General features: G+C 36.9%; 1 protein-coding gene across 6 annotated transcripts in view; it reads left to right on the plus strand.

The window, feature by feature from the left end:
- PTPRZ1 (protein tyrosine phosphatase receptor type Z1) overlaps positions 1-22870 on the plus strand; it is a 141725-nt gene that overhangs the window by 91013 nt on the left and 27842 nt on the right. For 4 of the 6 annotated variants that reach the window (XM_033011481.2, XM_033011484.2, XM_033011483.2 and 1 more), the window contains exons 9-13: positions 1273-1457; positions 2148-2274; positions 9005-9048; positions 11430-14991; positions 18673-18817. In XM_033011481.2, coding sequence (XP_032867372.1) covers positions 1273-1457; positions 2148-2274; positions 9005-9048; positions 11430-14991; positions 18673-18817 — 4063 coding nt within the window. The remainder of the gene's footprint in view (positions 1-1272; positions 1458-2147; positions 2275-9004; positions 9049-11429; positions 14992-18672; positions 18818-22870) is intronic. The other 2 variants (XM_033011486.2, XM_033011487.2) reach the window with 1 other exon arrangement.

The following is a 22870-nucleotide window of genomic DNA, read 5'->3' on the forward strand; positions in this document are numbered from 1 at the left end:
ACATATGAAACTACATATGAAAAGAAGTTCAATACATGAGAAGGGAACTTCCCAAAAGCTAGGTCAGGGGCAGATAGCCACTCTGAGCATTTCAACCAGAGTTCAAAACCCATGCAGTTTCAAAGAGATATGACAAGAAATGTCAGGGACCACTGACCCTCATTCTGAGACATCAGAAGGAATCTAGTTGCTATGCTCTCAAGTTGGGGACCAAAAGTTAGTGAACACTTTTGACAGTCAGCTCTATTCTTCAGTGCTGTGTCTGAAAGCACGGTTCCAGCCCCTGCAGAGGGGATGAAGAGAGCAAGGAAGGGGAATGAGTTCTCAGCCCAAACCCAAACCAACCAGTGATGCAACTGTATATGATGCTACTTTGTTTTTTTGTGTATCACAACTTACTGTTCATTTTTCAGTGAGCTTCAGCTAAATAATTTAAATTTTCTGCTAATGTAATATTTTCATACAGGTTAATCAAACTTTGTCCTTGTGTATTATTTTTAAGCCACATACAGGTAGTTGGGCAATTCAAACAACAAATGTCAGAGTCTCAGTAAATTTCTAACACACTGGTAATCGGTACATCTGTATGTCTAGAAAAGCGTCAAAACATTCAGCTTACTTGAATAAGATGAAAACAGTATTGGACGGGAAGGGCTAGAAGACATGCATGAGTAGCTGCCTGACCAGGCTTCTTCTGGAGTGCCTAAAATTATTAGGTTCCAGGCTCTCACCTGCTAACCTAATAATTTCTTAGCCTCTCCCTATTTGCCTTTTGTCTCTTCTTTAGGTACTACAGAAAGATTCAGATGTCCTTGAGAGGAAATTCATGTGTGATAGGCTTACCTTTAACCTTTAAAACCAGTCTACTACAGATTAGAGTCTACTGTAGCCTGTGAGAGATTGTGCAGCTCTTCTTAATACTACTCTGATAGACCCATAAAGGCAGAATAATAGAGATTTTTCATCCCCAGGACATATATATGAATTCTTATCTTTTGTGGTTTATATTTTATTTCTTGGGAACTGGATATTAATATTTCGCAAAATATGGTCTAAAAAGGGGGAGAGAGAGGACTCAGTCCTCAAATTAACTTGAAAATCTAGTGTTAAAATAATGGTTCTGTTTATGGCACATGGCATCTCGGATATTTTAGTGGAAAGCTAAAAATGAAGCACATGAAAGGCTTGCATTTTCTCAAGAGGTGGCTCGAGATCTCAGTAGAGTCATTTGTACTGTTTAATAAATATCATATTCTTTCCTCCTTCTTTCAGTTTGCAGCTCAGAACCTGAAAATGTTCAATCTGATCCAAAGAATTATACTAGTCTTCTCGTTACATGGGAAAGACCTCGGGTTGTATACGACACCACAATTGAGAGATTTGCGGTCCTTTATCAACAGTTGGATGGAGAAGATCAGACTAAGCATGAGTTTCTGACAGATGGGTATCAGGACTTGGTAACTGTAAACTCTTAAAGTTTCATACAAAGGGGTGATGGAAAAACATTCACTGTTAATTGTCTTAAGGGATTAAATGGTATCTGGGAGCTGTTTTAATAAAAAAATACTTCCTTGGCTGCAGCTCACAGAAAAAAGCCTCTCTTGCCCAGAAGAGACAAAGCTTTTGCAGATTGCTGTTCTGATTTGGCTATACTACCCCAAAAAGTTTATGACCATGTCACTCTCAGAGCTCCTTAGCTATAAAACCCTCAGTCAATTAATAGTAATGTGTACTTCATTGCTCACTGATGTGCAAAGAATGACCTACACAAACAACTCATAAGATTCAGTACAATCATACTGCTATAAATACTAAGTTAATGATTACAGCTTCATGATGTTTTATTAGTGTGGTCTGTTCCTCTAGACCTCTTTAATGACTCATAATTTATCAGAGATGTTACCTAAACTAGTGTTCAGCATTAAATAATTACATAGTTTGGTATCCTCCATGTAAAAACTCACAAGATTTTTTTTAAAGTTGACTGAAAAACACTTGTGACAATAAAATATAAAAAGCATACATTAGAATCTTAGAATAAAGGAGCTTTATGGTCCATATGAAAAATGTGTTATGAAAAAAAATAATATTTTCAAATATTTGATACTTATTTGTAAGTAAATGATTAAACGTGGTTTTTCTTTTAGGGGGCTATTCTAAATAACTTGCTGCCCAATACAAGTTATGTTCTTCAGATAGTTGCTGTTTGCTCTAATGGTCTATATGGAAAATACAGTGACCAAGTCATTGTTGATATGCCTTTAGAGGACACAGGTAAGTGGTCTTTTGAGATGAGTGATCACTTTTAGCTGAAAATCTGTATTTGTATAAGTAGTTTGTTTGCAAACCAGTTAAAATGCACAACTATCAAAATATGCTAAAATTAAATTTCAAAATCGCTGCAGTTAACCTTTGGCATGTTCTTTGTTACTGATATTTTACATGATATAATTCTCCTTTCCCTGTAAACATTACATATGAAAGACTGCATGTTAATTTTTTTTTAACTCTAAGCATATTCTGAAAAACACCTACCTGATTTCAAATCTCACAAGTGTATCTTTTAGCAATATAATATAGGGAAATAAAACCATATTTGGTATTATTTCTCTATGGTTCAAACACCATCCCAAAATTAATCCACCTAGACAAAGTATTAAGGAAACAAGTAATACAAACCCAATATATGACTTATAAGTCTGTATGGATTGATTTTGAAATTTGATTTCTTATGATTACTTGGAGTTTGATTTCAAAGGACTTGCAGTGATGGAATTCCCTTGCTTCTTAATGCTGCCTCGCAAAAAATCAAAAGGCCTAACAAACAAATCTTACTGATTTCATAGCCAGATTTACTTCTTCTGCCTGCTGGTAAATATGAAATAATTTGAAACTATAGCATGAAGCTTGATCTTGTCCTTAATATTTCCTTAAATTCAGTGGAAGTTTTAGTATCAGACCCAGTTCTTATCAAAGTGAATAAGCGCTGTGTTTTTAATTAAGAACCCTGTTATTAATCATAGAAAAAATCAAAGACATTCTGATGATGCAAGAAACGATTTTTTATTTAAGGGCCTGGATTCTTGTTGTTTATTTGTGGATTCTGTAAGTTCAGTTTTACAGTTCATTAGGTGTGTTTAGCTACAGCAGAGTCCTTAGCAATGTTGTGAGGTACCTGGGAAAATAGGTCAGTTTTTCTTTTCAAGGGAACCACATTCCTTTACAGCAAGAAAGAATATGATTCTTGACGGTCTCTATCACATGAATTATGAACTAATAATGGTAATAGGCTTATAATAGTGTGTTTCTGTCTGAAGGAGGGGGACACAGGTTCAGGTGCAGTGCATATAAATTTTAAATAAACATTTAACTTGTCTTTCAAACACAGTGTATTAAGGAGAATGCATTTCTGGATTCTTATGCTAATATCTACCAAAATTTTCCTATTTCTCTTCAGTTTTCTGAGAAGTCCACAACAAGGTTCTGACATTCCGCCTCATATTTCACTTTTCTGTTTATCCTTTATCTACATCTTAGATACTATATTCCTCTACTTCCTTTCCAGAATGTGTTGGTTTTGTGTTTGAAGAATTTTATCAGATGAGAGTTCGTCTACATAACCCCACATCCCTTTCTACATGGAATGACAAATAAGCAGCGTAGTGTTGCCATTCTTAATCAATAGTTCAACAAATCAAGTCAGCGCAGTGCTGCCATCACAGCTTCAAAACCTCTGAAAATAGACGTTACGAAACAAAATCCAGTGTAGGTAATATCCGTAGGATAAGCCGCCCTGTTGTATCCCTGCCGTGAGGATGATTGCATACCGCCCTGCTGTGTGCCCTGGCTCCCGTTGGAAGGAAGGGTGGGTGCGGAGGCAGGGAAGGAGCCAGGAGCACTGGGGCCGGGTAAGCGTGGAGCCAGCACTGCGGGCAGCAGTGCACGGCACGTTCTGCTGGGGAACAAACTCCCCAAGAGGCCGACGGGGCGTCCGGGAGCCTGCAGCTGGCCCACGGCGTAGGTACAGCCCCTGATCACGGCATCCCGTGTGTGCTTTCCGCTGGAGTCACGCAAAGCAGTGGCTTTGCATTCGATTTAGCAGAAGGAAGAGCGGGGGCCTTGCTTTAGAAATGCCTACTGGAAAACTCAGCAGAAATTTCTCTGAGATTTGTATTCTCAGGCAAGAGAGTGTGGTGCAATAAATGTTATATCTAGCAGTCCTGAGTGAAGGTCTGATATTCTCATGCCTTTTCTTTTTGCCAGAGACTAATTTCTTTTTGGTAAAGAAATGAGAAAATACAAGGCAGGGTTACGTAGGAAGCCTAACAATATAAAGATGTATCTGTATAAGATATGAACAGGTTAGCCTAACTGTGAGAAAGGTATTTTTGTGTTTTCTGTCATTTGAAAATTTAAATATATTGCATTAAAGCAAAGTAGTTTATATAAGTATATCCTTATCCTGAGGTTTTTTTTTGTTTTAAATAAAGCATTGTAAAGAGGAGCGTTAAATAATCTGCATATCAGAACTGTGTAAACACCTGGGTTTTTTTTTTCAAGTTTCCATCAGTTCTGAAAATCTCTAATAGCTTCAAGTCTACCTAAGGTTTTTCCTTTAGTTTTCCAAAAGCTTCAAAATTGAGGAAAATTGTTTCAGGTCAAATCAAGTGTTTCAAGGATATTTTAAATTTTAAAAATAAATAAATAAATAAATAAATAAATAGATAAGTTTATAAATAAAAATTAAATACCAAAATTAATATTTTGTGTGCTTCAGAAAAACTGTTTCTTTGGGATGCTTCCTATCTAAATGAACACAAAGTTATTAAATGTACTTTGTGTTCTTTTATTTTGACACTTCCACAGCAGTACATTTGAAAGCGTTGGATGAGGAAAATTCAGGCAAAAGTCCCTCCCGTGTAATTAGTATGATTCCAATAAGTGTACATTGCTCTATAAATCAGTTTTATAGATGCTGTGTCAAGCCTGGATATAATTTTAAAATATGAAAAAAAAACTTCCATTCATTTCTAATATTAATGTTTATTTGCATACTTACCTTTACTAATTTATTTACATCTGAATTAACTGTTGCAAATATTGCAAACATTTTCATATTTAATATTTTAATATTGCAAGTATTAAACAGCAGAGATATGAGAATGTAGATATCTAATGAGAAAGATTTTTTCAGAGCAACTTGCTGGTTACAACTATAACATCAAATTGGTTTTGTGATCTGCTTTATAGATCTTGAGGCAAAAGGGGATTTCTTGGAGCTCCTGCTTGTGAATTTATGAAAGAAAAGTTATCTTCACCATGAAGACGTGAAATAAAATTGACTCACAAAAAGCATAAGCTAAAACTTTCATTTTCAAGAATTACTCTGAGTAAGCCAGTTTAATTAAGATGAAATTCAGTGCAGTCACCTCCAGATCAATTAATCATCATGTTAAGAGCTAAGATGAGGCTTGAGTCATGTGGAAGCATTAGAGGGGCCCTTTTCTGGGAAGCATTCTGCCCTTGGAGTGGCCACTTTTAATGAGGGAAGTTTCAGTACACCGTGCAACACAAATCTGGTGTTCAAAAAACTCACGACCACTGTTTTAGCCTTTTCTTTTTGAGACGCTGGCAAGAGAGAGTGTTTCTCATGCCTTCTCCTCACCCTGTCTGGGTGCCTGCTGTACGTGGTTAGTGAGAGCTCTGCAGGCTCCAGGTGATCCACAGACCAGATTTATACCCTCTTGTTCTCAGCAGTGCTTTGTAAGAGGAAGGACCTCTTTTGGGCCATGTTCTCTGCCTCAGTTTGTGGAAGTCTCAGGAGCTCTGATATAACATTGGGCAAATGATCATAGTGGAGACCTCTGCTCTTTGGGTTCTTCTTAAACTGTTCAGAGTTGCAGCCTCTCGTCTTGGGCTATAGAGTGTGTGCACATTAAAATTGTTTCCAGTTAGTTTCCATTTAGTAAAAGTCACCAGATGCCCTATGTGATGTAGCTACACAGCCTCCATTGAAAATGAAGGGAATCACGTATGTAGTGTTTTAGTCAGCTTTGATAGAAGTCCAACCTTTATTTACCAATTTTTTGTTTGCTATTAGAATTGGATTTTGAATAACTATCTAAATGTGTGCTTTGACTCTCTAGATAACATCTGTATAGCTCTGAAAGTTCTGCAGTAGTTTGTTGTGCAGTTAATATCAATGTTACTTACATGCTTTTGCTGACACAGGAAATGAAAAATAAGAATATATCTGTCTTCTGATCTTCCTTTGCGTAGATTTCGGTTGGTATTTATCCAAAAACCCCATGCTGGGATATGGCTCTCAAGTGCCAGCTCCTGCATGGCAGCTCATGCTGTCAGCAATGCTTTGTGAGGGTCTAACTGTGCAATTTATTTGTAACTTGTCTTCGTGATTTTTGTCCTAAAAACCACTAAGAATATATTAGATGTTTCATTTAGGGATTCTTTTTTCTAATTCTGTACTGATAAATATATAAATCTGAAACCTAATTTAATTGGAAGAAACAGGCTTTACTTCTTGCTGTGTCGTATATTACATAAGATAGTACAGAAATTAAATCAGTTTATGTTGTGCACATTATTCTACAATTACAAATCAGATTGTTTTAATAGATTTTTTTAAAAGATTTGCATTGAACATGAACATAGGGAAATAGTTATCTTTTTTGTCTTTATCGTTTCTTCATCTGTCATTAAAATGGACTATGAGAAGACCTCTACAAAACTTTCTAACTAATGATTTAATTATTTTATTTTAAAATGTAATCTATGGAATAATCAATATGTGGTTCCAAAAAAAATAAACAAGCTTGTTCATCAACCTACATCAATGGGTTGTTTTTTGGAGGGTGTGGTTCTCCTCTTCAGTTAGGGGATGTTAGCAGATTTCTGTAATATCCCATCAAATATAAAATTCAGCAGCAGGATTAACAGAACTTCTATAAGTGTGTGTCTCTAATGCTTTTGTGCTTTCGACAAATACATTTTCTGTGACCAACTAAATTTAAATAGGCTTTGGAAAATGCCTGAAGATTTAGTGTTGTTAATATACATTATATATATATATGTACATTAATGCCTCTCCATGGAGACAACAGCAAGAAACTGCAGATTTCTTCTGGTGGAATTTGTGAGCACATAGCCTACTGTATACTCTAGCACAATTAGCACATTTTATTTTTGTGACTGAGTCTGATTAAAGTTCAACTCAAGAATAATAACCACAGAAAGAATGGATAGAATATCCCTGTATTAAAAACATTTTTCAGAGAAATCTATTGAGTACATAACACATGTTATGGGTCTACTGTCGGAAGACTTTCAAACTAATGTCTACAATATTTGATTTATATCATTGAGAAGCCAGGGAATATCATTATCTCCTTCACCCCTTCCTCCCCTCCGCTCCCTTCCCCACCCTGCCCCAGAGCCTCCTAGGCTTCCAGGAGTCAGAGGTAAGAATTTTTCTCTATCTTGTTAATGAAAGGTTAATTCAATACTTGGTAATTTATAAATGTTTGTTACAAAAGAACAATTTATGAAGATTTTGTGCAGCACTGTTTAGTCAAAAGTTATTTGCATGTTATAATCTACAAATAAAATCGTATAAGCTTGTTAGTTTGATAAATTTTATTTAGTGTATGTTGCATATAGTACATGTCTCAATTTGTTTTGAAAGGTAGATACGGACAGACCAAAGAGAATATAAATTAATAGATCCCCATCTGACTTGGCAGAGATGGGGAGTGTAAAGATAACATCTTTATATTAGTGTATTGAGGAAACTTCATTTGAGAACTGTGGAAATGCTGTTGTTAGAATCGCTCCCCAGACTAAGAGACTGGCATTTTTGCTTAGTGCAAACCAGCCCTCAGAATACGTGCTAGCACTGGTGTACAGACAGAGCGCTAGAACAAACATTGCTTCGGTGAAAGCTTTAGAAAGATTAAGAAAGGGAATGGAACTTTCTGTGGACCAAGGGAGCAGTAAGATGAGTTAATGCTGTGGAAGGGGTATTAGATTTCATCACTGGAGACTTTTGCCAGTTCCTACCAGAGATTTGTAGGTTTCTTGCAACCTGCTTTGAAGCTTCTCTCACTGAACACCATCAGAAGTACAACATTGGATTTAGCCAAAAAGATGCAGAGAAAAAAGATGAGAGACTAAACTCTCTGAATTTAGAGAGAAGGATTTTCACCTGAGCTGTAGGAGATTCATTTCTTGATCCTGCTTCAGCTGTTATTTATTTATGAAAAGTGAGGGGGCCTCAAAAGTCTTGAGAGTAGCTCTTTGCAGAGTGCCTAGTACCTGTTTATTAGGGACTTTTTGTGGGATGTGATACAGCTGAGTTCATTTCCTTACATTAAATCGAGTGGGAGTTTGAAAAAGGCCTTAAGCACTGGACTCTGGGAAGGATGGGTGTCCTTTGTCTGCCCTGACAGAGGCAGGCAGCCTCCAGCATGCTGAATATGGTGGCATGGCTGTTGTGCTAGTACCTAACTCCAAGCCTGGGTGCACAAATGAGGAATTTGCTGTATGCAAATTATAGAACAGATCATTTTACAAGAATATCTTCAGGGCTTTCAGATTAAATGTAGAGAAATAGTTGATTCCTAGACTTACCTTTTTTCTCTTTTCTGTATTTCTCCACTAAACTGTACTGTCTCACAGAGAACATTCTCATAAATTTGGTTCTCACTGGCCAGGATGTGGATCCTCAGTGCAGATCCAACATGTGCTGCAGTATCAAATTAGAGCCAGGCAAACCTGTTGTGGCTGAACTAATGTCCTGCCTAATGAGCATGGCTACCCTTGGAGCTAGTCCTTGACCAGGTGGTTGATCTTCTCCAAACATAGTCCTATAAAACATCTTTGACTGGGTCTTAATAAGCATATTAACGAATCAGTTCAGTTCTTGCAGAATCAATAATTCTGTGAATTCAAAATGTTGGATGATATGGTGTATATTTTTGTTTTATAGAGGCTGACCTCATTCCTGAACTGAATGAAACTGAAGAATATGAGGTATAGCATTCATTTATTTTTAAGAGAGTGCTTCAAATACATATATTCTAACTAAATTGAATTGATATTCTGTGAAAATTTTTCAGTGAAAAAAACTATGTCACCAACTGAATGTATTCTCTGTATTTATATATACATACATATATATGCATTCTCTTTCAGCTATATTCTCCCTAGATAATTCTGGAGATGCTATTTAGTTCTCTTGGGCTGGAGATACATGGAGAAGTAAAGGATATCACAGGATATGCCTAAATATTTTTGAAAATGGGGCATCAAGTTACTCTGAGTGAAGTCTGACAAAATTGTCTATTTAACAGAATCAAAGCTGTCACCCAGTGTTAGGCTTTTTAGTTTGTTTGAGGAGAAATCTGACTCGGGCTTGCTTATAATGGTCTTAGCATGTAGTAAACTAAAGTAAGGGAGGAAGGCATTTGTGCTGAAGAGTGAGATTCATGTGTGTCTGCTATTAGTGGGCTATCGGTTGTATTTAACAGTTATTCCAAAATTCTCAGAGGGTCATTTACTCTTACTTCTTGAACTCAAGTTAGACTTTACAGCATAACTCTATTTTACACAATTTTGGATGTTTTTATGATAACCACTGCAGACTTCATATTTGGTAACTAAGTTTCTGGTGTCCCATCAAGGAGAGAGGTGACAATATCACTTGTATTTGTGTACACTGAGTAACCAATACTACAGTTATTTCTCTGTTGATGTAAGCTACATATCTGGATTATTATATTGCATGTCAGGACAGTAGCTGAGTGCCAGTGAATGTCCATTGATTTTTACTTGAATCAATAAAGTTTATAAGTGCAGGCATTGCCCTACAGAAAGTAGATTTTCATAAACAAGGACCTGTCCAGTCCAGTCCAGGTTTGAGGATGCACAGTCTAGGTGCTGCTGTCCCTACATTTTAGGTATTTAGTCCATGGAATGAAATCCAAACCTGAGAGTCGTGCCTGAGATACCTTATATTGTGAGTTCACTAGGGGTTCCTGGTACAAAAAAGGTATTGCCGTGTGAAGCACAGCTCTAGCCTAGTGGTTAAAGCCCTCACTGGGGAGACTGGATAAAAGCTAACAACTCCTGTTGGCCAAGTGCCCCAGTTAAGAGTTTATTTGGCCATGCTTAATCTCAGGCGCTTTCTTTCAAAGGCTTTTGGTTTTACATTCTTCTCTGCTGTGCCCTGTTCACTTCAGTGCAAGAGTGGGACATCTACTCAGCCTAAAATGTACTGGAAACTGAGAATTTCTTAGACTAATAATTGTATCCCAGTCTCCTGTCTTCTGGGTGTTTTCTCTCAACGTTACACTTTTGAATAAAAAGAGGTGGGGATTGCCACCACATCACCAAGCCAGATCTTCAAAATAAAAAGGAGTTTCAACTGTGTTTTATGAGAGGCTCTGTCGTTCTGGTGCCTTTTAGAGCTGTGTGTGCCTATCAAACCAAGTCCCTTCAGAAACTGAAGGTGCCCCTTGATCTAGTATGCCGAGTTATGCTCAGACAGGTTTGTTCTGGTGCAGTTCTAGATGGGGGTACAACACAGAGCTGCAGGTACTGCTATATCCAGGTCAAAACAAAAATGCCTGCTGAGCAAGTTAGATGCTTCCACATTACATTTTTTGATTTGGAGCAAAGAAAATTGGGGAGGGGACGAAGAGATTTTAACTTAGATCATCAAGGACTGCCTAAATCCTGATTGTATTTAGGCATGTAATTTTTAGGTTTTTTTCCTTTTTGGATCTGTCCTTAAAAGTTGAAACTCTAACACAGATTTTTCACAAGGTATTATTTATGTTTAGCAAACAAAGGGTCATAGCAGGGACTAGGTAGTATCACTCACAACACTTGGGAAACTGTTAGATTCATGCAGACCATCCTGAAATCTTTTCCAGAAAACTCTGAAGTTTCAGAAGATTTAAGGACAAGTCATAGATATATTTTACAAATTCTGTTACTATGACAATTTAGTTAACATCAGGATATTAGTGCAATTCTCTAAGACATTCTGGTAGCAAAACCGTTTTTCATTGATGTGTACTGCATATATGATTGCATTTTATTAGGAAAGAGGTAGAGCTTTTTAACATAGTAAATAAATACTATGAGTATATTTTGTCTCTCAGAGTAAAAGTAATTGTGACATAGGATTTTTTTGTATTGCAAATAAGTAAAATTTTGAAGAGAGAAGATACCTGTTCTTGCAACTAAATATTTTGCTTTAAGACCAACGGTCTTCTCAAGTGTTGTCTTGGTTTTCCTCTCTTTTTTTTATGGAGCCAGGAAAATATATTATTGCAAATTTAGTTTTCATTTATGTACAGTGTCTATAAACATTTTTAATTGTCTTCAACTATGGTATTTTTTCAAAGGATGAAGTTGATGAAAAGGAAACAGAGGTGGATGAAGAAACTGCAGTGATTCCTAGCACTGACAGTACAATAAACCAAATGAGGAAAGCTTTCCAGGTGACTACATCCAGCTACGGTCAAGAGAACATGGGGACAAAACCCAGTGAAGTTAAAGCAAATAAATACTTAACAAGAGAAGAATTGCATGGTAAGGATGATGTTTTCAAAGCAGTTTATTACCCTACTTCTCCACCTGTTAGTGAAATTTCTGAAGAAGAGGAAGATCCTTTTTTGGAATCCAGAGGAATTACTGGAATTCCTCCTCAAGTCATTGACTCCACCAAAGGCGTAGAAGAAGAATACATATACCTTTCTTCAGGCACTGAACCAACAAGAATAAGCACTACTGGCCGTAGTGACGAAGATTTCTTATTGTCTCCTTTTAAACCTCATCAGGAATCTGATGACTTTTGGAGTTCAGTTCTTACCACTTCTTCCTCACCGCTGGTTACAGAGGAGACCTCCCAAGAAGACACCCTTCCTTCAGGAAGCCCAGATATAAGCATGCATGATGTTCTTTCCCAAGGCTCAATTAAGGATGTTTCAGTAGTTGTATCACTCTCAAGCTCTGATGAGACTCCAAAGCATACTTCCTCCACCGATGGAAATTTATGGTTTCATAATGCTACAGATCTGACAACCCAATCTGTTGATACATCGGATAGCAGGCAATTGTCTCAGACCAGTTACACTGATGGTTATGTAGAGGGATTAAAGCCAGCTACAGTGCCCTATTCCATCAGCCCAGTGGTTTCACAAGACACTTCAGATGCGGATTTAGAATTGCCACATTATTCTACCTTTGCTTTCTCCTCTGCTGAATTATCACCTCACTCTATCTCTTCAAGCTCTGGAGAATATGGTTCTGCTTCTGCTGCCAGTGAGGTACTCTCTCAGACAACTCAACCAGTCTATAATGGTGAGATACCTCTTCAACCTTCCTACAGTAGTGAAGTGTTTCCTCTAGTCACCCCTTTATTGTTTGACTCTCAGATGCTCGACACTACCCCTGCTACATCAGATAGTGATGTGACCTTGCATGCTACACCTGTATTTCCCAGTGTTGATGTGTCATTTGAACCCACCCTGTCTTCCTATGATGATGTACCTTTGCTTACATTTTCCTCTGCTTCCTCCAGTAGTAAAATGTTTCACCGTTTGTATACAGTTTCTCAAATGTTTCCACAAAGTGCTACTCCGGCTGTTGCAAGTGATAAGGTGTCCCTGCATGCTTCTTTGACATTGGCAGAGGGTGATACGTTAATACAGCCAAGCCTTGCTCAATATGCTGATGTGGTGTCACATCAGACTACTCATGCTGCTTCAGAGACACTGATATTTGGTCATAATAGAACTCACATATTTTCTCAAGTTGAACCATCCAGCAGTGATTTAAATATGCATGTACTATCTACAATGTCTGAACTTCCTTATGCTTTGTCTAGTAATGTGGGCTCCCTCCAAAGCTTTACTGTTTCCTATGACTCTGCAGAATTTGTGCATGATTCTGTTGACGTATTTCGTCAAGATCCTTTATTTAGCAGCTATAACAATGTACTGGTGCATAAACCTTCTTCTGTAATATCACAAGCTGATACTTTGCTGCAGCCTACGCACTCTCTATCTAGTGATACGGATTGGTCTGAAGCATACTCTGGTAGTGAGTCCCTTTTGCCTGATACAGATACTTTCATGGTACTTAATGTTTCTTCCTCTGATTCTGTAGATGAAATTACGTATGAATCATCTGGGTTTAGTGATGTTAATAAGATGCTTCAAAAAGGTGGTGTTATATATGGAGATGAGAGAGAACTGCAAATTTCCTCTTCTTTAAGTGAAATGGCTTCCAGTGCTGAAAGTAAAGTGATACCTGAACTTTCTACATCTGTTTCTAATAATGATGTAATTAAGCAGAATACGTCTCTGCAAGAAAGCCCACTCCCTGTTTCTAGCACAAAGGGAATCCTTCCAGTCTCTCTTGCTTTTCCCACTACTAAGATATTTGATCATGATATTAGTAAACTTACAGAAAATCACCTTTCCGTTCAGCCTTTGCATGTTACAACTCCAGCCTTTGATGACACTTTGCTTAAACCTATGCTTAGTGCAAGCTCAGATCAAGCTCTCTCTGCCCCTGCTTATAGCAGAATGTTATCCTCGACTCAGCTGTACTTTTATGAGACCTCAGCTACATTAAATAACGAAGCATTACTGCAATCCTCATTCCAATCTTCTGGTGATGGCACTCTGCTTAAGACAGCTGCAGTTGTGCCTAGTGATCCAATATTGGCTGAAAGCTCCAGGGTTCATAAAGATAGTTCTACATTTGACCAAATATTGCATCAAATGGCACCAGGTTCTGCTACAACTGAAACCATGCTGCATTCTACATCTGCACCTTCCGTTGCTGATATGTTGCCAAACACTTTTAGTCATCCCACAGCGTCACTTCAAGGTTTATCTGTTTCTTATGCAAGTGAGGAATATGTTTCATCCAGTTTGTTTAACAGTGAAGATGTTCAGCAGGTTATGCCTTCATTGTACAGTAGCGATGTTTCATTCCAGATGACCAGTTTAGAAAATACAGATGCCTTTCCCCCACAAGCAACAAATGCCATAACTCCCTTCCTAACAGGTGATATGTTACCACATGTAGCTACTCCTGCAGACAGCCGTATCTCTTCAAGTGTTTTTGAAAGAAGTGAGGCTGCCAGTGTCTCTTCAAGTTCTACACTTGGTTTTGATCCTGTTCATATGCCTGCAGTTGTTTCTGATTCTGACGTATCCATTCATCACTCTCTTCCTTTACCAAATGTACATATTTCTGTTACGGCTGTTCCTCCCAAAAGTGAGATCCCTGTAACTTTGAGTAGGTTGCTTGTTCCTTCTAGAGAATCCTCTGGGTTGTCTCCCAGTGTCATGTCCAGTACTGATTTATGGCCTTCTGTAGTTGAGGATGACTACGATGAATATGATGATGGCTTCCCAGTAAGTAACTGTATCTCATGCACTTCCCATAGAGAAGCTCAGGATATGGTAGTAGAGGAACAAAATACAAAGGTAAACAATAACAAGGATCAGAGTAACCTGATTATAAGCTCACATTCTGAGAAACCTGAAGAAGAAGAGAAAATCTCAACTGCTGCATCAGACAGTCCCATAAACCATGCCATGGACAGACATAATTATACATCCATACCAACTCTGACAGCAAGTGTGATACCTGAGAAGCACAACGACCCGACAGTTTTGGAGAACCACATTCAGACTGCTAGTGTCCCATTGCAAAACACGTCAGAGTCTAAGTCTTGGGCTGTTTTTACAAGTGATGAAGAAAGTGGTTCTGGCCAAGGTACTTCAGATAGCCTTAATGATAATGAAACTTCAACAGATTTCAGTTTTCCTGACCTTAATGAGAGAGACACTGAAGCAGGTAACTCAGAATTAACTCCTGGATCATCACAGTCGTCAGCCTCATCTGTTACTAGTGATCACTCATCAGTATTCAACATCTCTGAGGCAGGTTAGTTATGGATAAGTCTAATGAATACCATGGAAAGCTGTGAGGGGATACTTTTGTGCCATAGAGAATGAGAAGGTTTACATATAATAAAAGGAGAATATCACAGTGCCAGTGGGTGTGATTAGGGAAGTATTGGGGAACAGGGGGTGCATGCTGAGCTGGCTATCTTGTGAATGCTACTTCTGGCTACTTAAAACTGCACCTGAAATATTCTTCAGTAAGAAGATTCATGCTCTGCTTTTGGATAGATGCATACTGTCAGCAGAAGTTGGGCAGTGCACAATCTAAAACTAGAATTTGTTTCAATGTTAATTGTTTAATTTTAGTTTTAAAGGTTTAAGAGGAACATAAGTCCCCTGTACAAATACAAGTGTTGCCCTTATGGGAATACACCAGAGGAAACCATGCCTCTGCCAGAGGAAACATACCTCTGACATCCTGGGTTTTAACTTACAGCAGAACCCCTTGTAGGGTTTTTTTTGTGTGTGTGTTTTCCAAGATGTATTGAGCAAGGAAGAAGATGCTTCAGTTTGGTTCTGATTCATCTTAACTTATAAAAACACTCATATTCATTCTTACTCTGTATGCCACCTTCAGATTTCAGTGAGATGCCGACTTTTTGTGCCAGATTTGCATATTTCCAAAATACTTAGAGCCAGATTCTCCTGTACCTGCTTGTATTTAGTGCTGTTTTCCTATTTAGTCCTCTTACAGTCAGCAAGAGTATTTGTGATCTGTAATTCCGAGGATAAGGTCAGAAGGCAAAACTGAACCTCACATAGATAAAAACATGATAAATATAAAGCATTTCCTTTGTATTTAAAAATGCATTGTGGAAAACCTGAAGTATTCAGACATATAATTTGCATTGCCTCTTGTTAGAGTACTGAAAATCCAAGAGTAAACTTAGAAACAATCTATGATGTTTGAAAGAAAAAAAACAACAAACAAGTTTAAATTGGTATTTTAGAAAATGAATTAAACTTCCATTAAGTACTCACAGCATCTGTAGAGGGCAGTATCATTCAACTAAACCCACTAAGGAATGGAATCCACAAAGCATGGGAAATTTTCAGCTCAGTGCTACAACTACACAGTTAAATCACATGAGGTCGTATTACTCATGAGCAATAGAATACTAATATGAAAAGGTGGTAAAATGACATTCTGTGTAGCTGGGGCTAGTGGAATGTGAAAAATAGAAATTAAAAATTAAAAGAAAATAGAACACATATTGAAATTAGTAGGAGTCCTAAAAAGGTAGGTGTTATAAAACTGTTTAAGTGAATTAGTTCGATAGGTAAGTAATTACCACATTGTGTAAAATACATAACATTGCTTTAAAAATCAGCAAAAAGAACGTCAGTATTTCAAAACTTATATTACTGATGTGAATGAGTGTTACCATAAGAGATTTGTAGTTTACATAATGGGTATTATTTGAATTGTTACTGATAGTAACTCATAAATGATTATACATTACTGGAGTTGTAGTAGTAGTAATACAACAGACTTAGAGTTTGTCTTCTAAATATTATTGAAAGACACTATGCAGTATCATTTCATGTACATTATTTTTTCCAATAAATGATGCCAAATACTGTCTTTTAATAAACTGAAAATTCAATGTGAGCATGTCTAAAATAGTCTCCTGTAAATCAGACATCTTTGCTTAATTCAGTTATAAAGAAATCAAACCAAACCAACCAAACAAAATCTCAGTTGAGAATTTATTTATACATTACAGTGAATTCACCAGAAATTGATGAAATGTCTTCTTGTTGTGACCATAACAAAAAAAATTGTAATTTCAACTTTTCCCAGTCTTTGTAGTTGTTGATGCATATTTATTCTTGTTCTAAACTAGGGCTTTCTCCTTAAGACCTCTATAGCTGCCTAAACCTTTCAACTTCAGTTGAAAAACTGTAAGAGAAATTAATATAAAGAAGTATCCAAAAAATCCAAACACATCAGTTATTAAGGAGCAAAGAAACAGACTACAGATGAGACTGCCTTTTCAGCTGCCATCATTGGAGTGATGGCCAAGTAGGCAAGAAAAACCCTGTTACAAAAGTCTGCTTTTCATTCCCCATAGAAGGAATTCTAATAGGATTTGGTGAAGCAGTTTGAAGGAACCCTGTCATCACACAGATAAGACTGGGTTTTACACTGTGAATTAGTCCAGAATTGAATAAGCAAGTATGAATGCTTCAAGGGGATCGTATTTAGATCTCTCATGTATACATATTGATTTTAACCTACTCACCAGAAACTCAGGAACAGATTTTTCAGAAACAACTTGTGCCTGCAATCACTTTGCCCACTGAGCTACATGATTTAAAGAGCAGTGACTGATTTGGGTGTTAGAGTACTTTGAAATAAAACCAAGAAGATATCTGCAAGATCAGAGCCTAGACCTTTTTGCATAAAGTCCTGAAAGCCCCTAAACTCAAGAAAATGGAAGCAGGGAGCTGCTTGTGAATCTGTACTGTGTGAAGCTGTTTGGTTTTTGACGTCCTATTTAGAACATGTGATTTGTTGTCTTTTTTTTTTTTTATTTTTATTTTTCCAGATCCAACTCCATTCCCTCCTCCCTTTTGTCTGAAAGCTTTTTATTCATGTAGAATTAGTCCCTTGAAATCCCAGTGGAGTGCAGCTGTTTTCTAGACGGCAAAATTCTGCTCTCATGCAGAACATTAATTGAATTAGGACTGTTCACAAAAGTAGAACACATTCTTAGAAGATTTAGGTGGTTAATTCTAACAAGTTCAAAAGCGCTTCTTTCTGTGTTTTAACTTGTATAATGGTCACAGATTATAGTAAACTGCACAGATTGAAAAGAATCAGTCATTTTGTGTCAGAATCACAGTTCTAAATTGTTTACTTCTTGAAGTATGACCAAAGTTAAAAATGCAGGATTGGTCTCGTCCACCACTGTGCTCCCTTATTTAATGAGATTATAAAATACACTGTTTTAATCTTCGTACAGATTCCTATGCCCAAATATTTCTGTCAGCCAGCATTACAAAGCTGACAGAAATGTGAAATATAGATGATATCTAAGTAATAATTTGATCACCTGTAAAGATGGAGGTAGGAAATTTAATTCTGGCTCCAGTATAGTTGGGGGAGGAAGTACTGCAACTGGATTCAAAGGAAGCAGGATATATCTGTAAGGCAAGTTACAGAATGGGCAATGTATTAAAATACAGAAGGCTTAACTGCAGTGCAGCAAGCACACAGGGACTATTGTAGGAAAATTTTCCTGTTAAACTATTAGCCAGAGAAGTGATTTGCATTATATGGGTGACAGTTTAATATCAAAATGTTCTTTACACATTCCAATTTTATATATTCAGATTCCTTAACTCAGTTGGCTTTCAGCTAATAGATGAAAAGTTAAAAAAACTTTCTCCTACTATATTTTAACAACAATCTGCTATTCTTACAAAGAGACATCTCCACTGCTGGAAGGCTGAGTCACATAAGCTTGAACACTTTGCTTTACCCTCTATCTGCTTATTTTCTGTTAGCTGGTTTGCAAATGTATGCACTTTCTGCAGTACCTAGTAAAAAATAGAGGTAAGTGGTATTAAGTAGGCTCATTATAAAACACATTCACTTGTGCTGTGCATTTCTCAGAATTTAAACATGGACTGTTTCAATTTTCTCTGACTGCAGAGGCAAGTAATAGTAGCCATGAGTCTCGTATCGGTCTAGCTGAGAGTCTGGAATCAGAGAAGAAGACAGTTATACCACTTGTGGTCGTATCAGCCCTGACTTTTATCTGTCTAGTGATTCTTGTGGGTATTCTCATATACTGGAGGTAAGATATTTTTTGGTTGTTTGGTTTTTTTTTTTTTCAATTCTAAAGAGCTCTGATTTGAAAAATGTGTTTGACGTTCTTGGGCTGGTTTACAGGAGGGAGACTGAATCTTGTCTCTCATCATGTCTTTGTATTGTTCCCAGTGCTGCAGTGACATAAAGATGACAAAACAAGGTGGTTTCTGCCAAAAATGCTCAACTACAATTCTTTTTGGATGCAGATTGCAAATAGTTTATTTCCATATTGAGTCATTTTATTAAACAATTACTTGTTATTATTAATATCTAGAAGTCAAGTGACTTAACAGAGCACTGGAAAGAACAAGAGGGAGAAGAAAAATAAATAGTATGGCATCGGTTTGTTTCCAATATTTCTAATCCTTTAACAGTTAAAAAAGATAGTTACCAATTTAGGTTGAGAATATATGTCCTCAATAGGACTATGTGAATAAGCAATTCATAAAGGACTGTAGGAGTGGGCTGTTGCTGACATTGTATGCAAGACAAAAATGGGATAGTTTAATGATACAGTATTATGATACAGTATAAATGTTTTAAGATCACTTACTGAGTAGTTTTTACAGTGCTCTGTGATTAAAAAGTTGTTCTACTTTGTGATTCTGCCAAGCCAAAATTTACCCCCCAGCCTTGCAAACCATTTGGTGGGTAACTAAGGATGCGTTTTCATATGCATGGACACACTCGGGTTCCCTCATGGGGGTGTTTCTCTGTGATATGTTAAATTGATAAGACAGTAAGAAAAAAAAATTAGGCTGAAGAGAAGTAATAGCTATAAGAAGTCATAATAACACGATCAGTGAGTGCAAAAGACTGTATACTGTGAAATTAAACAGACCATCTGGCATGGCACAGCTCTCTTCTATACAGCTGAAGCCTCTTCCCTCACAGGGGGAAAAAACAGAGTGGCTACATTCACATCACCTACTGGGGATGGCCTCTGCCCAGTGTGCTAACCCTAAACCGTGTCAAGTGTTGCATGAAATAACGCAAGCTGACCTGAGCTAAACACATACCAGGAATCTAGTTAGCCATGTGACAGTATGTAGGCAGTGCTTAGGCCTTTGGCTCTGTTTCATTGGTTCTAAATAAAGCCAGAGAGTCTTCTAGGGATGTGTCCACTCAGGCTCTCATGGGACTTTCAAGGTCCATGTACAACCCTAACACTTTTTCAAGTGTGCATGTTGGCAGAGGAACATCACAGAGGAAATACAGTGGAGGAAATAAGTTGCAAAAATTTCCTGCCATGGAGGTTTTTGCCGTTTGGTGATTGCCAGGAACCTGATCCTGCTATGTTTCTGCAGCGCTAACATATAAATTAGCAACAAGAAACAGGACCTTGCTCTTCCAGGAGCTATGTGAACAAGGGGAAAGTCAGACCGAAACATCTTGCAGATGCTTTCAGAGCTTTTTTCTTCTTTTTTTTTTTTTTTTTTTTATTTTTTTTTTATTCCCTACTCAATCCTGCTTAATATAAAATGTATAAAAGTGATGAAGAACTAGTGACTAGACCCCAGAGTTACCATTCCAAGCTACTGACTACTGTAATCTCTAGGCTGTGATGTCAGGGTTGTGCTTACTGACTTTTCTTCTAGTCTCCTGACACTGGTTTTCTGTCAGCCCAGTAGGGTATGTCCCACGTGGTGACAGAATACATCCTATCCCTGAACAGACTAGGCTTAAGAAATTGAGTTCAAGCATCCTTTGTTCCAGCTAAGTGTGCTAGTGAGTCAGACAGCCTTCAGCTTGATTAAAGACACTTGAGCAATGAATTTTCAGAAAGATTTCTTCTTCTTTCCAAATAAGTAATTAATTTCCATAAGAATTGCACAACTCACTTCTTAGTTTATACCTAGTTGGATAATTATACTGTCCATCACAGGATTTCCAGATAACCACTTGCATATTGAGAACCTTTTCCTGTCTTTCATGTTACACAATATGAACGTTCATGTTTGTCTTCCAAAGGGTTTCCTCCCTGATGCTAGCTAGTATTTGAAATCTTGTACAATGCAGTTCTAGTAATCCTACACATTACAAGCTCATGTTTGTCAAATAACATTGTGTTCATTTCATATTCTTTCTCTGGGAATGAACAATTCTGTAACATACATCTTTCAAAATAAAACAAAAATCCCATTAACGGTAATATCTTTTTGACTTGAAGTTAATCTTTTCTGTATTTCTTATGTACTACAAAATAAAATATGGAGCTCTTTTTTTGTTAATCCTCAAGAACATTTTCTTGGCATTGTGATAACACCAGTAACATGTTTCTTATTTCAGAGGAATGAAACATAAACAGTATGTATTGTAGGTAGGACTTTGTGGCCCCCTTTCAAAGGTGCCAAGAACCTCACCTCCTTTTAAAGCCTGGGAAAAATAAGAGCATCAACTTTATTGCTATTGCAGTTTTTATTAAGCCTGGAAAACATTAGTATAAAATCTGTTAAGAATTTTTATGGTTAGATTTAGGGGTTTTAAAATAATTTATATAAGATGTCAGTGTTTCTCTTTATGATGATTTTTTTGTTGATGTGGGCCAATTATTTTCACTTACTAAAGTTCTTAAAGAGTTTAGGTTTTCAAGAAGTTATTCTATATTAATTTGGCAACGGTACTCAAAAAAATTGCATTGGTGTATCCTAGATGGGTATTTGAATGAATAATGCTTTGAGCTGTTTCCACTATTAGCTCCGAACTTGAAAATGCAAAAGGCATGTTTAATATGCAAAAAGTGCATTATTTGTTTTAAAAACAAAGTAACTACCAAGAGCAACAAGTTCCAGTTTCTCAAGGTTAAAAAAAGGCAAAAATTATTTTGTTCTTCACTTGAATGACTTGAATCAGAAAAATAATTCTGTACCATCTGTTGTTTGGGTTCTGGTTTGTTTTGTTTTTTTATATGAAATTGTTAATCAGCACTTGAGGAAATTCCCCAATCTCTTCACTATCTCATTAGGCACAACTTCAAGATTTCTGTGATAAAATATTAATTTCTCCGACAGGGATGAAAACTTTTAATGGCAGTATTGTCTAAAGATTGTCTAATTGTCAGTAGGAAAATACACAGTTTTGAACTATGCTAGTTCTGTCTATGAAATCTAACTCAAGCAATTTTCAAGCAATGTAATTTTCGTTTAATTTCTTCAGCATGATTAAGATTACAGTGGAATAAACAAGGAGATTCTTTTGCCTATTTAGTGACCTGTTGTCCAGATAGATTTTTTTTTACAGCTTTAGAGAGAATTTTCTGTCCAAATCTAGTCTATCCCTCTCTCTCAGTATCTGTCTACTTAACTGTGTCCTTGCAGAAAGATGCAGCAGGGATATTTGAATCTCCTTGCTCTGTTTTCATTTCTGAATGGCTTCATTATTCCTATTTTTCTGACTTAAGCATATGTGTTAAGGTGACTAAAATTGCAAGTTTCTCTGTGATGAAATATAATATACTGGAAATTGCTTATGCACGTGTGTACTGTTTTGGAACCATTCATAGATGTGATTAATGAAGAGGAACTTAATGAAATGATGCATAGGGAAAAAAAGTCGGGGTATTTTTGCAGATCAGTTTTTATAATGGTTGTAATAAGAAGAGCTTGGAAAATAGTAAAATGGTCAGTTGTCAGCAGGAGTTGTACCATTCAAGATTCTTTTTCAACAAATATATGTGAATCTTAGTAAGAGACTAGCTCTAATAATATGAACAGCAAACTGCTAATGGAGTTCAGCTACATTTGCATCTATAGACATACTGAATATCAGCTGGCTGTCATGAAGCCTCCTAGAAGTTACATGGCAGCAGTGCTTCAGAAATGACCAACCCAATGACAGACAGCACCCTGAGTAGTCATTTAAATTTTAACTTTCCTCTACCACCCTATATCTTTGAAACACAGCTGTCAGAGAAAGTTCATTTTCTTATCCATGATTTGAACTGATGTGCTGAGTCCTGTGTTAGTTTTGCGAGAATAGAGTTGAGAACCCTCTATAAGGAGAGTTAAACTCGCACATGCAGAGACACACTAAAAGCATA

This window comes from Tyto alba, unplaced genomic scaffold (genome assembly GCF_018691265.1).
Source record: "Tyto alba isolate M040663 unplaced genomic scaffold, T.alba_DEE_v4.0 Super-Scaffold_2, whole genome shotgun sequence".
Taxonomy (NCBI): Eukaryota; Metazoa; Chordata; class Aves; order Strigiformes; family Tytonidae; genus Tyto; species Tyto alba.